Source organism: Drosophila yakuba, chromosome X (assembly GCF_016746365.2).
Source record: "Drosophila yakuba strain Tai18E2 chromosome X, Prin_Dyak_Tai18E2_2.1, whole genome shotgun sequence".
Lineage (NCBI taxonomy): Eukaryota > Metazoa > Arthropoda > Insecta > Diptera > Drosophilidae > Drosophila > Drosophila yakuba.
Genome location: NC_052526.2, coordinates 2,941,273 through 2,955,739, shown reverse-complemented (window position 1 = coordinate 2,955,739; position 14,467 = coordinate 2,941,273). Strand labels below are relative to the sequence as shown.

Below are 14,467 nucleotides of genomic sequence, written 5' to 3'. Positions count from 1 at the left end.
ATTTGTTATAAACTATTAAGTTATAATACTGTGAGGTGAGGCGATGCCCGATTTGAGAATTAATAAGCCGAGATCGCAGGCAAATAATTGTCATGCAATTCGCGATTCAAAGTCACCGCCAAAGTTGGTCAACTCTCGCATTGTGTATGTGCGTGTATTTTCAATAAGCCAACAGTACGACTATTTGCAACTCGTACAACCTTTACCATGGACTGCTGATGACCTCATGTTGTTGGTTTAAGTCTGCAAAAAAGATACAAGTAATACAAACCAGAGATTCAGTCGGAAAGCAACCACTATATAAGCGAAAATCTAGAAATCCTCTACATAATGCAATTAAATTCGATTCGAAGGCCGCACAAGTCGCAGAAGAAATGATTTGAGTAATTTTGAAAAGGGGAAAAATGCAATTTGCTTTTATTATGCTTGTTTTCGATAAATTTGTTAAATTTGTTCATTTAGTTTTAGTTGTACACTTAAACGTTTGTTGGATGTTCCAGTTCACATACGCATTTATTTATTTATTATTTAATTTATCATTTTATCATTTAGCTTATTTTCGCCGAGCTGTGTTGTCGTATTAAATGTGTTCGAAAACATTGATAATTACTATCGTATTTATTAAGGAATGTATCTTCTTGTTAGCGTATATACTTTTCTCGATATTGTAGTATGTGGCTTCTATTTGCTTTCGCGGTCCCCGAGACGCCCAACACTTTTGTTTGCTCAACAGTCACGAGACACAGAAAGAATAATTAAATAAACAACACGACAGAGCGTAGTTAGTTGCATAGTATTATTAATTATTATATGGAATACACACAAATCTAAACTAAGCGCTTGCTACATGTAAATGGCCAAAAAGAGAGAAATACTAAAAAAAAAAAAAAAAAAAAATGAAAAAACGAGCGAGTAATAATAATAAACATAATTTTAAATTCACATTATCGTAGGACTATAACTAAACATAATAAATACATTACGTGATCTACGCACATCGAGAGATTAACAAATCCAATACAGATACGAAAGAGATATGGAATCAATTAAATAATATATAAAATTAATCGTAATAATCGTGTAAATTGTAAATATCACAAGCAGACGTCACTTGCATCGTTGATAAATGTATGCCTATATGCCATTCTATAAGTTTGCGGATGTGTAATTGTGTTCTGCCTTAAAATGGTGTGAATTTGTTTAGGTTGTTTAGGTTTTGGATTCGGATTTTCCTAATGTGATTTCTTGTGAAAGAAAGCTTGGCCTTAGCGCGCGATTTTCGCTATTTGTGTTGTGCCTCTCTTTCTACTGCCCGCCTGCCGTCTCTTTCTACGTTACGTTTTTGAGTTCGCCTTTGAGTTGACATTAGTTGAGTTTTGAGTTCTGAGTCTCGCTTTTGCATTTGTTCAATAACTATTAACGTTACCTTATATTTAACTAACAATTTCTATAGAAAGTTTCGAATGAGTACAATATTTTCAACATTTCATCGCTTTTATCTGATAGATGTATATTGTTTCGCTTAGCATTTCTTTTGCTGATTTCTGAATTCTGATTTCGGTTTCATGCGTTGAGAGTTCGTTCTAGGCCTTTCTACGTACATACAAATAAATAAATGATCAATGTCTGTTGATTTGTTTGCTAAACATTTATGTATATGTATATATATATGATGTATATTTGTGTATAATTAAAATTGACTTTTTACAATTCATTTTTCAAAGATCTCCTATAGCCGCTGCTTTCCTATGAGCAAAATATACAAACACAAACGGAACAAAGGGTATTTGGAAAAGTACGAATTAAATATTACGCTGAGGTTGGCTTAAATATACTCTTTTATATATTTTTGTTTGTTTGTTTGTTTTGTATTGTTGTTTAATGTACGCATGTCTGTGAGTGGTGTGTATATATGTATATATATATATTTATATTGTATAATGAGAATCGTCGGTTCTGCTTGATCTAAATTGGTGCCTGTGTTTGCTCTATGTGCTAAGTGCCGAAAACATTTGAAACATTTTTGTTGCTGCTGTTAACATTTTCCAACCTCGTCCAACCACCGGACCAGACGACCAACCCATCCGCATCCCAAATCGGAGCCACGAGAGCCAAGGCGATTGCAATTGCTTGTCAATGTACAAATTATATAAATGTATATATATCAGTGCCAAATATACTTTACAATATATGTGGGTGAGGCATTAGATGCAGCAGTGGACCAGCACGAATCTGAGTCCTCAGATTCCGCAGCCCCAACAACTGACCAGCCGGAGTATGGCAAGCTAACCAAAGGAGATGTGGTGTGGTGTGGGCTCAGAGGCGGAGAGTTCGGCAGTTGGGCTTCTCCCACCAACGAACCACTAACGAACAATGTGCAATGCCTCGGCCCGCCTGGTGATGCTTGGTATGGTACTGGGTTGCTTAATCTGCCCCTCCTGCCGCCGACGCCGTCGCTGCTCCTCTTTCTGCTCCACTGGCTCCTCTGGCTCCTGCTCCTGCTCCTCGTCCAGCACCTTACGCCTTCCCTAGTCGCCGCTGTCTTCCCACTTGCGCTCCTCCATGATGCGATCAAAGCAGTCCGCAAGGAATGCATGCTGCAGGATGGAAAACAATATTAATTAAATGCAATTCACATGGGAGTGGATGTAGGGATTTGTGGCTTATATAGTGTGCAGCTGACCTCTCTAAATTACTTTTCCAATCAACAGGACAATTGCATGCATATTAATTATGTCATTTAAATCACACAAAAAATAATTAACCAAGTTCAATTTACCATTGCGTGTTTTGTCATTCAAAATATGTTACAATATTAAAGGGAATCATTTTTGTGTACACCAGAGCTATACTATATGCCATTATACTGCACTGTTTCACATCCAAACTTACATATGGCGTGTAGACTTTGACCCAACGTGCTGGCTTATCTGGACGATTGTACTGAAAGCAGAATGACATGGACTCCTCGTCGCTCTCGGAGCGCGTGATGCTGTCCCAGGTCAGCTCGACCATTTGCGCCTCCAGCGAACCATCCTCACGGCAGGCGTGCAGGCGAAAGCTCTTCATGCCTGTGGATGAGAGAGAGAAGAGAGTTGTTGCTAGATGCGTGGAATAGAGGCGTTTTGCATATACGATTACTCACCCACAGCGGGCACAACGTGTCCCTCCTTGCGACTATCACAGGAGCAGTGGGGAAAGACGACGTCTCCATATCCTGGCAGTGTGCGGGCCAAGGCCAGATAGTCGCCCGCCTTCTTGGCGTCCTGCAGCGCCTTCAGCTCGTACAGGCGTCCATCGGCACGGATATTGCCGCGATTCACCTCGTCGACCGCCTGGTAAAATATGAAGCGGCCAGCCTGCTCGCCATCCGGCAGCGTCAGCTCCTTGGCCACCGAGAAGAGCCAGCGACGGACGCAGAGGCAGGTGGATGAGGCGGTGCTGTAGTTCTGCACGTACAACTGATGTGGAATCTCGTGCGGCTGCAGCTTCCGCTCAAAGTTGTACTCGACGATCTCGAACAGGTAGAAATACTGCTGCGTGTAGGCGGTGAGATTGGCGCGCTGCACCAGGATCTCCCATACCACCTGGGCATTGGAAGACTTCTTCACCGACACGGTGCTCACTTCATGATCGGGCAGCATCACCTTAATGTCCACCGGCGAGGCGGATATATCATCCTCGGTGTCGGTGAGGAAGTCCTGAACGGCATCACTCTCCGCAATCACCCGCACAGCGCACACCTTCTCCAGATACTGCTCCAGTCCACGGCGCCTCGTGTCCAGCTGCTGTTCGCTCAGCTGGAAGGGCCACTTGCCGGGCAGCTTGGGAAAGTTGAAGCCGGAGAACTCCTTGCGCAGCAGCGAGTGCAGGTTGGCGAACTCCCGATAGCGACGCGAACAGAGCTGCCGTCCAGCCATGTGTATGTTGAAGACGATGTACCGCTCGCCATTTCGATTCACGATCCCATAGTCCGGTATGCTAAACAGGGAATGGTATATATAACAATTAATTTTATTATCCAATTAATCTGTTTCGTTTGACGGGAACTTACCTAATGGGCAGCGAACGCTTGTCCGAGTAATCGATGTAGGAGTAGCCGCTCTGATCCTCCTGCGGCTCCAGTCGATCAGCCTCCTATTGAAGTAGTAGTGTGTCAAATTTGTGGCTATATTATTTATATTTTGAACTCACCTGCTGTGTCACCGATATCACCGTCAGTGTTAGGCAGTCGCCGCCGGATTTGATCAGATCTACGACCTGTTTATGTGTGGCTCCCTCGACGCTGACGCCATTTCTGCAATTAAGCGGAGAGAAGCATTAAAACATCAGTTTGTTTTCAATGGTAATATGGTAGAAGCTATAGGGAAACCCAACCGAAGACAACGTTTCTCTAAGGCCGTCAACTGAGCATACTGAACAGAATGAAAGGGCAGCATCTCGAAGGAAGTTGCTAAAGTTGCAAAAGTTGCGAAGAAGTTGCGAATGGAATCGGTGCTGAACGATCGTCACTGGCGAATTAAAGGCGTTGCCATCGACCACAGATCCATTTAAGCGAAAATAACAACAGTGGGAGCCCGGAGATAGCGTCGATAATGGATGCATTGACATCGCAGTGGCGTTGATAAGGCGGCTACTCTGGATGGTCGGTCGATTGGCGTCCATTCGACGATGCGGGTCAAGTTGGAATCACTTATCGTATCTATCTAGGAGCGATGCTCTCGAACTTGAAGGTTGATCGACATAGAAACAAATGATAACCTTATTTTAGTGATAAGCACCTAACTGAAATGAGGCACAAGTTACAAGAATAAATCTGACAATCAAATAGTGTACAGCATAGTGGGCTTTCAATTTGATTAAGTGGGGAAGCAAACAATTATTGAATTGGAACGACAACAAGTAGCACAGATATTAGTAACACCACCACGAATCCGCTTTAAGTGAATCAAGTTGATAGCAATAAAATGGGAACAACGAAAGGCCTTGGATAAGGGCAGCTCTCAGCTTTCTTCCTCGATTTCCTTCACTTCTCCGGAGGAAAAGGCGTCTTCCGGTTTGCCATTCGCCATCCCATTTCATCCCATCCCATCCCATCCGTACCGTACTGAAGTAAGTAAGTAAGTAAAGTAAGTGAATAAATAATCGCTGCAGATATCGCCGCACATTGTGACGCACTGTGGAATGGATGAAAAGCTCCCGAGACTCGCAGCATGACTCACATAGCGACATGTCAGAAATCCAGAAATGCAGAAATCTGGGGGACAATAAGCGGCGTGCAGCGTTGGGGAAGAGAGGTGAAGATGTGGAGATGTGGGGATGTGGAGGAGAATGCAGTGCAGGAGACAGGCGCAAACAGTTGAGCGCCTGAAACTGAATCTGAAACTGAAACCTAAACCAAGACGCGTCTCTGCTCTGCTCAGCTCCGGAAACCTGTTTGCCAGCCAGCCACTTGGTAAAAATAGTTAAGAAATACAGCAACGATACAAAAACAAGACGGAAACACAATAAAGCAGAAAAGATCACAACGAAAGAGCAGCAGCACAAAGCACAAAGCTATCTATGCATTTATTTATAGGCGAATGCAAATGCCTTTCCCTTTTAATTGTGTCCGACAAGATGAGGCGAATGTTTTTTTTCCGTTTACGACGCGACTGTATCATTTTCCATTAATTGTCGTAGCTTTAATTTAAGGCATCTTAGCTAGCCGTGCAGCTTGGCCAGTAGCTTCTCTGGGTGCGAAAAAGGGTATATACAAAACCAAGGCACAGTGGGACAGGTGTACAAAGCCACACACACAAAGTGTGGCATGTGAAGCAACATCTGGCGGCTTTATGTCTATTGGCTTATTCCCAAGAGCATTTCATATCGATTGACATCTACGTGGCCACTTTCGTTTGCCACTTTCGATTGCAACTTTCAATAACTTGAAGTTACGTGTACTTCCGGCATACCTTCACATCCAGGGTATCTGCAAGGCTGATGGGCCGAAGCAACTAATAGGATTTCTATATCCATTACGGTCAATGTTTACTCGCGATTTGTGTGCATTTCCCTCCGGCACTAATTGGACATGGTAATGCGACTGGACTGTGGGCTGGATTCGCTACTACGGGGTATGCAATTGTTTAAGTCCGGCAAATCGAATAAATATTTGCCGGGCACCGAACAAATAATAAAATCCAAAATGTTTACACACCGAATTTGAATAGTTGAGGGCGAAATGAAAAGATAATTCGCACATATAGGCTATGCAGAGGGGATTTCAAATATCTAAAAATACCCTAAGAAATGTGAAGAGCAAATAATAATGGCCAATATATCTTATTTATATATCTATATATATGCACTGGATAGCACAAAGTTGGCGCCTGCATTCCATGTTTATATCTAATTCACCTTGGACACGTAGCATGTGAAATGTAATTCCATTAACGGGCATGGAAATCGAAAATTAATTAAGCCCAACAGGAATCCGTTGGAGGACCTGACATGAGTGCTTAACAAGTGTCCTGCCATTGCTTAATTCTCGTTTTCAGTTTCTGTTTCTGTTTGATGTGCCTCGCCCCGTGTCTGCTCCCGAATCCCAATCCAAATCGTTTCCTATCCTATTGCTACTCCCAGTCCCAGTGCTAGTCCCATTCCCACTACCCACTGTCCACTTCCATTTCCCGTCGGTTTATTTTGGGCTTAGTTTGGTCCGCATGAAGCCGAAAAGTGAAACCTGAAAACATGAAAACCTGAAACCGCCACCAAAACTCCTCGGTCTCTGCTCTCGGCCGCTCTAGGAAATGCGGAAATGTGGGCCAGCCAGTCCGACAGCCAGCTACTCCACCACTCTGCCACTCCGCCAGTCAGCCAGTCAGCCGGTCAGGCAACCAAGCCGCAACCACATCGACATCCCATTGCCCATCGCCCATTGCCCCATGCCCTCCACCATCCCCATCCCCATCCCCATCCCATTCAATCCGAGTCGATCCAGTGACGTAAATCTATTGATTATTGTCGGGGCATATGCCACAGACCAGCAGCAACAACATTGACACAGAACCCAACCGCAAACACAAATTCGTGGCAGCATAAAAAAAAAGGTTTCGATTGAATTGGTCAACGTGTTTTATGTTGAGATCTTTGCACTTTGTCTCGAAAACATTTGGTATTTAATATGTATTCCAGTTGGGAACTCATGTTGCTCCTGTTCCTTCGGCTAAAGTAGTTTCCTTGCCATTAATAAACACCCAAGTCCACAATGCACACACATGGCTACAAATCAGCTAATGACCCTTCAATAACTCAAGCCATATGCCACAGTAACATTAGAGTGGTAGAGTGTGGCAAGTTTGAAATTTCCCAAGCTGGGAAATTGTCTGCCACTTGCGTGCTGTGCCTAAAGGCTTCTTAACACTCAATTTAGTTTCCGGCCCGAGAAGATGAACTTTAAATTGTTTGCTTAAACTTGTACATACGAAACGCTTTGGAAGATGCATGTATTATAGTATGTCGCACCATGGTTATGAGAGGTTAAATGCCTTGAGAGTAAATGGGTTGAAGGCCCAGGAGTTGCAAACAGAAAAGAGTGGAAAAAATGGGGGGAGCGAAAAAAATTGTGAAAGAAATTTCCGGCTCAAGGTGCAATTGTTCCTCTGCGTTTCAATCAAGTTCCTTTTTTATTGTCTGCGTTGTATTCTATGGATACATTTGTTTCGTTTATCTTGATATGCACTGAAAGAAATTGTTGGGCATGGGATTTCATACCGCTCAGATAAGCTTTTTAAAGCCAATGAATGTCACGTTCAACAACTATTTATTGCTATATTTACTCAAATGTTTCCCCATTTGTGCACTTTTGCGTTGACATGACTGTGGCGCGTTATTTGTTTTTAACGACAATTGCTTGGAAAGCAAAACGAGCGGCAAACTGAAAATAGTTCATAATCCCCATTGATTGAATCCCACAACCTTAGAACAGCCAACCACCCAACCAACAACCTCATTGTACCCCCACAAGTACAATGTTAAGTGGACTGCGAGATGGCCAAGTGCAAGCCGAGCACAAAAGCTGCAGATGGAATATGGCCAAAAGGAATGTCTTGTCTGGGTTTCTCAATCAAGAAGTATCCTTTCAGTGTCCTGTTTGTCTCAAAGGAGCAGTCGCAAAAGGGCAATTCATCAAACCCTCTTCCGTATTAATCCTCCCATTCAGGGATCAACGAACCCATCCCTCCAGTCGACCTCCAGAGTCTACAGTCTAACGAATCCAAGTTCACTTCAAAGTGCATTGCTTAGTTGGCCCATTGAATCATCGGCCAAGAAGTTGAACAACTTCCAATTATTATCCATACGACAAACGTAATTGATGGTCCATTTTCCTGTTGAAATGAATTAGGTTTCATATATGAGTTTATGAGTTAATTCAGTCAACAAAGTTGAGACGTAGCAAACGTAGCAAATTGTCCAAGGAATTTATTTATTCAATTTGAATGGACAACAACAAGTGGGGGTGCGAAACTTTCTCCGCTGCAAATGTGGGTTAAATTCGCAGGCAAATTGTGTTTTCTCTCGGCAAAAGTTTATTGTTTTTAATTGCCCAATGTTACTGAACGCACACAGAGCACTGGATCCATTCTCTGTTTATTCCAACTTAAAGATAATAACGTCTTTTGTGTGTGTTTAAGTGGATTTCAAAACAAGCAGAAGGGCAATTAGAAATGGAAACCCTTCAATGAATGATGTGCACAAGGGGATTCCCCTAACTTGATATCGTTTTTAAAACTCCTTGCATTGTAGATCTAGTTCGCTATTGGAGTTCCGTGTTTCTAGAACCAGTCAGCACTTGGAAAGTGGAATCTTTAGCACTTTTGGGACCAACAAAGAAACATGGGACCATTTCAGCAACTTATCCGGACCAATCAGTGCGAACTTGGAACCACTTGAGATTCAATGGCTAATCTAATCGCAGTGTAGCCTGCATTATACGTGCCCTCCAGTTCTTTGTCGCCGCAGTTAGTCCAGCGATTCGAGACCGATTAAACGATGGCCAGAAGACCTGGAACACTGGATTCCCAACTGCCGCTCCTTGCGGTGGGCGGACTACTCATCCTGGGATTGGCCATCGTCGAGTCCCTGGAGTGCTATGCCTGCGACTCCGCGGAGGATTCGGAATGTGCCACCCGACCGGGTCAGCAGCTGGAAGTGGAGGAGTGTCAGCAGACGGGCGACGAGTGTGTCACCTCCATATCGGCGGGATTAACGCGACGCGGCTGCCTGGCGCGTTTGTATCCTAATGGCTACTGTGCCGCTCCATGTGACCGGTGCAATACGAGCCTGTGCAATCGGCACGTTTATCCCACGGATCGATTGCGTTGCTATCAGTGCAGCGGCTCGGATTGCATCGATGTGGCCAGTCGGCCGCAGTACCTGCTGCCGTGTCCGGTTTATCGGGAGGATGACAGGTGCTACACGAACGTAGTCCACTTATCCAACACCCAGCGCGGCTGTGAGCACACCAATCTGCCGACAACCTGTCCGCATGTCTGTCTGAAGTGCAATTACAATGGTTGCAATGCGGAGAAGACCGTCACGGAATCGCGCTGCCTTCAGTGCACCCACAATCGATTGGCCCCCAATCCGGACTGTCTGCGGGACCAGGATCCCCAGGCGGAGCAGCCCAAGTGCTCGTTGAGCAACTCAACGGTGACGCATTGCGTCAACAAGGTGATGTACGGACACAGGGAGAATTGCTTTAGCTACCTCAACAGCCAGACGGAGGTACTCCAGAGGGGCTGCTCCACCAGCATGGGATTCTATCCCACTGGCGACCTAACCGAGTGCCACGGCGAATTCTGCAATGCCAATTGCCAGGATATTGTCTGCGCCGCCTGCAACTCCACCGCAAATCCTGCCTGCCGTTCTGGCCGCAATTTGCCAACGGAAAAGTGCGCAGCGGGCACCACGGCCTGCTATTCCTGCGAGCAAGGTTAGGGTGAGTGGGGCATCTCATCTCGACCAGGAACTGCTTTTAAGGGACCCACTCAAGCTGTCAGTACATCATTTGGAAATAAAACTTGTCAGGCAATGCATCTCTACGGAGATTTTCAATTGAATGGCATTCATTGATTTAATTTTTGTTCCCTTGGCCAACTTTGTCAAAGTTGAATTAAATTACTATTTTGCTATAAAATTAGATCTTAATTGTTCTCAATTAATCAGTTAATGTGCAACTGCTACCATCGATACATCAGTGCTTAACCTTGTGAATGCAATATCTGTAACCCATTTCCCTTGTCATCGCAGATACCTTCCTGCGACGTGGCTGTGCGGATGCGGATTTTGCACCTTCAGCCCTGGGCGAAAATTGCCAGTTGTGCCGCGATGCGGACTCCTGCAATCGGTACTCCGTCCGGAGCTGCTACCGCTGCAATGCCCAGGACCAGGATGCGGACTGTGCGGCCATGAACCTGCCCACAGCGATGACCACCAGCAATTGCTCCAGCCCCACGGAACTGTGCGTGAGCACGGTGGTCAGCCGGCTGGACGGGATCTATACGGTGCGCGGATGCGAGGGTCAGGTGCCGGAGTGCTCTGCCAATGATCCGTACTGTGTGCGCTGCAACGGAAGTCTGTGCAACGATGCACCCACTCTCTGGCGGCAGACGCAACTCGGGTCAGCAGTTTCTACGGATCAGCAGTTGCCGCATAGCTGGTGGTCACTGCTGCAGTACTGGTGGTCCAGGAAACTTCGATAAGCACCCATTACATGGCTGGCTGGACGAACTTTGCGCCGATATCTGATTAATGGGCGTGGCCAAGGGGCGGATGTGTTCGGCAGGAGAAAATAAAGCGAGCGGAACGCCCCCGCAAAATCGGGCAAACAAAAGCATTTGGATAAACAAGCTGTGGATTACTAAACGGGCTCACTGGACACTGCTGCTCATTGGAAGTACGGATGCCATAAATAAGGATTACATATTGTGTTCCATAGATCATGTATGGCAAATAGTTCCTATCTAGGAGAATTGTATAATTGTATGTACATGTTTTAAAAATGTAGGATATCATAAGTAAAAACGGGGCTAGTTTTTTGGAGCTTGGAGCCAGTTTCGTTATGAATATATTCATATTTTTGATAAACTCTCAGCAAATTTGCGTATTTAATAATCATTAAAGTGGAGCAGAAATATATTAGCGGGATTTAAGCGCTTGGTTCCAGTTGAAAACTGGTTCGCAAAGGCGGAAACCAAATGCAAATTTGTTTGCTTTTACTTTCTGCTTTTTGCATTTTGCTTGCTCTGCAGTTTGCGCTTTCTTGTTGCTCTTGCTTTGCTTTTGTTTTTGCTTTTTCTTTTTCTTTTGCTTTGCTTTTGCTTTTGTTAGCTCACGCGCAGCCGAATTATAACGGCTGTCCGCCGTCGTCGTCGTGTTTGTCGTTGTTGTTGTTATTTAAACTGATAATGAAATGATGGGCACTGCAAATAGCAACAACAACAAGCCGCATAATAGTCAAACCCCCTCCCAGTCCCCCTCTTTCCGCTAGCATCCACGTCACTCATTCTATTTGCTTTGGAAAAGTGTGGAAAATTTGCGAATTTTCCGTTGCCGACAAGGGAAGGTGACAATGATAATTAAGTTGCTGCATGCTCTCCAGTGCGACGAAACTTTGGTAAAATTTATTAATTGAATTTCGTACCGAAACCAGACTGTATGCTGTACTGTGCGCTAGAAAGGGACAGCGAAACCGCACCCACTATGAAAACAAAATGAAACTACAAGAGTAGCAAAGTACAGTGAACACTACATCACTTTTGATTCTTAATATTTGGAAATTACCTAATTAAAGGCAAAGAAGTTTGGGAAAGATAGAAGATAGAAATGCACTTTTCAGGATTTAATATTATACATTTTTAATTGAAACACCATTCATGCACTCTATCGAAAGGCCACTGTACGTGAGTAATGAAATAAAATAAAATGATTGATGGACAGCCTCAAAGAGAAGAAAGGGGAAGAGCGAAAGGAAGGATAGGGAAGAGAGGGACACGAGATATTCACTGATAACGGGTATCGAAACTAAAATGTCAAAAGATGCTAAACAAAAGCTTCGCCAGACAGGGACGCAAGATACGGGAAACGGGTGAAGAGCAGCATTGAGAAAGAAACAATACAATGCGAGAAAAAAGAAATATAAGTGAGCAATTTAATTAGCCTGCATGCAATTGTGTTGGACTGAGTGTGTGTCCACGTGTGTGTGTGTGTTGGTGTGGTGTGTCATAATATTATGCCACTCGAGACAACATAGGAACACAGAAAAGCGAAGTTTAAATTAATTCCATTAAACGAAAATATTTTTATTCATCAAGCAAGAAAGTAATTGATAAATGTGGTTCCTTATCAACATGTTCCACTGACTCATATTTCTCCATCGTCATACTTCCTTGTTTCAGTGTTATTTAAACAGGAATTCCGAGAAACTGATAAGCCCCAATATCATTTCATGACACAAAATGAAATACTAGCTCTGCAGAAAACTCGCTATTATTATCTAATCGTACACACTTATTTTGTTTTAATAATATACATGCATTATACATCAGATATAGGATATAAGACTTGTATGGGGGCTTTTTCCCTTTTTAACCCCAATTTTTGGTAACAACCCTCTGGAATCCAGCAACAACCACCAACGCCATGCAGGTAGAAGTGTTTATTGATATTCCCGGGCTTTTTTGACCCACTACGAATTCACCTCCACTTCCAAATTCAACTTCAGTTCCCCCCGCACGCCCCCCACTCCATAAAAAAGTGGGCGGGGTCAGAGGTCGCACATGCAAGCCCTTCGTGGGGTTAACTTCGCTTACTTAACCCCTGGGCACCCCGAAAATACCAACACCAGCCGTAAGCTTAAAGAGCTTACTCTTCAGATTGCCCTTTGAATTTATACAAACTGTATGTAAGTTTTTTTCTCCCCCACTCGTTGGTAAAATTAACTTTCTCGTGCAAAAACTAAAATTCAAACTATAATTTGATAAGAGAAAGGTTTTAGTTTGGGCCCAGTTAAAAGTGTTTAAAATGAAGTAACTTGTGCGCACATTTTCCCAATTAGTGTTGCACATGCCTTAAGTTACAAGTAGACAAGTGGTCAAAAGCAGGTTTTAAACTCGCCTAAACTCAATAATGATTCTAAGGACTTGAAGTCGAAAGCAGATAAATGCAAGGACGCAGCACTTTTCGGATGAAATCTAGTTTTAGGATACAACTCATTGGGAGAGAGATTAATGAATCAGGGATATATGGAATATTTTCAATCACAGTTAATGATAGTATCAGATAGCTATTAGCTCTTTAAGCTCACATTGATATCACATCCCCCAAAAGATGGAAACTAGTCTACATAATGTGGATGGTACTTACACTTCCAGGATGCGATCGCCCTTCTTGATGCCCGCCTTCTCGGCCGCCCCGTTCTCAAGGACGGCGCTCACGTGCTGAAGGGGGGCGTACAGCTCGCCGTTGATCGAGCGCAGTTGACCCCCCTCGGAAACTTGGCCACGCACGTTGAAGCCAAAGCCCGTTTCCGTTTTGTAAATGGTGACGACACGGGGTCCATTCGCTGTGGTCACGCCTACGCCGACGCCCATGACGACCGCGCCGCCCCCACCGCCGCCCGATGATGCGGACACCACGGCGCTGGCGGGGGTTGGGTTTGGGAGGGGATGGTTTTCGCCAACGATGCTCATTGCGCCGGTCGTTCGCTCTCGCTCGCACCACCTCCGTCCGCCAGGCCCCTCTCCCTCACCCTCTGCTGCTGCCCCTCTCCGACGTGCTGCTTTCCACCTTTCCGCTTCTCAGCGCTGTGTTGTTTGCACAATATCTTTTGTTGTGTTGTGGTTATTTCGCTCTTTTATTTTGCGTAATGTTTTCTGCAACTTCTTTTCGGCACACACATACACAACAAACCACACTTGCACACACACACACACGTATAGAGACAGGCACCGCCACTTTTACTTTTTACGCTCCTCCTTCACTCCGCTTCGCCTTCTGCACTGTGCTCCACCGAAACTTCTTCTCTTCCTGCTCTTTCGCGCGCACACACACACACGCGCACGCACCGCAAAAAAATAGATTATTTATGGGACTTATTTTAGTTAACACACACGCCAGTGTTTTCGCTACTTATTTTATTTTCGCGCTGCGCATTTTTGTTCCGTTAGTTGGTCTGTTCTGTGTGTTGATGTTCGTAGCGCAGTCTTCCGATAGCTTTGCGTGTATCGCAGTGACTGCCAGTCGATGTATCGGTGGCGTCCTATCGCAATGGAATCCGATTGCCGACTGCGCCTATCGTGAGAGACTGCAGCTATCAGCTGGTCGGTTATCGATAACAATCGTTACTATGCAACACTGCTATCGCCGGCTGAGAGCGTAAGCAACGCAATTGTGAGTAAGAGCACAGTGGGACAGTAAATGGTAT

The 14,467-nt window shown here is 44.5% G+C and overlaps 2 protein-coding genes across 3 annotated transcripts; one reads left to right on the top strand and one right to left on the bottom strand.

The window, feature by feature from the left end:
• Positions 1 to 2,349: 2,349 nt before the first annotated feature.
• Positions 2,350 to 14,288, bottom strand: LOC6524111 (sorting nexin-27). Of its 2 annotated transcripts, none has more exons than XM_002099939.4 (6): positions 13,408 to 14,288; positions 4,195 to 4,297; positions 4,055 to 4,137; positions 3,146 to 3,981; positions 2,893 to 3,071; positions 2,350 to 2,597 (listed from the first exon to the last, which is right to left on the bottom strand). In XM_002099939.4, exons 1-6 carry the CDS (start codon positions 13,731 to 13,733, stop codon positions 2,529 to 2,531), a joined length of 1,596 nt encoding a protein of 531 aa, XP_002099975.1. In that variant the 5' UTR covers positions 13,734 to 14,288; the 3' UTR covers positions 2,350 to 2,528. The 2 variants fall into 2 exon arrangements, with proteins under 2 accessions (XP_002099975.1, XP_015045506.1); XM_015190020.2 differs by lacking the exon at positions 13,408 to 14,288 and adding an exon at positions 4,378 to 4,454 and having other exon boundaries at positions 2,388 to 2,597.
• LOC6524112 lies at positions 8,568 to 11,141 on the top strand. Its single transcript, XM_039372600.2, is given in 3 exon segments — positions 8,568 to 9,976; positions 10,242 to 10,281; positions 10,283 to 11,141. Coding segments are annotated over 3 exon segments (1,446 nt in total). The 5' UTR covers positions 8,568 to 9,033; the 3' UTR covers positions 10,746 to 11,141.
• Positions 14,289 to 14,467: the final 179 nt, after the last annotated feature.

Bases quoted from the DNA above. Each gene is read 5' to 3' on its own strand.
- LOC6524111 (XM_002099939.4), bottom strand. From the start codon at position 13,733: ATGAGCATCGTTGGCGAAAACCATCCCCTCCCAAACCCAACCCCCGCC. The intron at 4,298-13,407 runs GTAAGTACCATC...GCTTAATTGCAG, and splicing joins GGCGATCGCATCCTGGAAGT to AAATGGCGTCAGCGTCGAGG. The intron at 3,072-3,145 runs GTGAGTAATCGT...TCTCATCCACAG, and splicing joins ACACGTTGTGCCCGCTGTGG to GCATGAAGAGCTTTCGCCTG.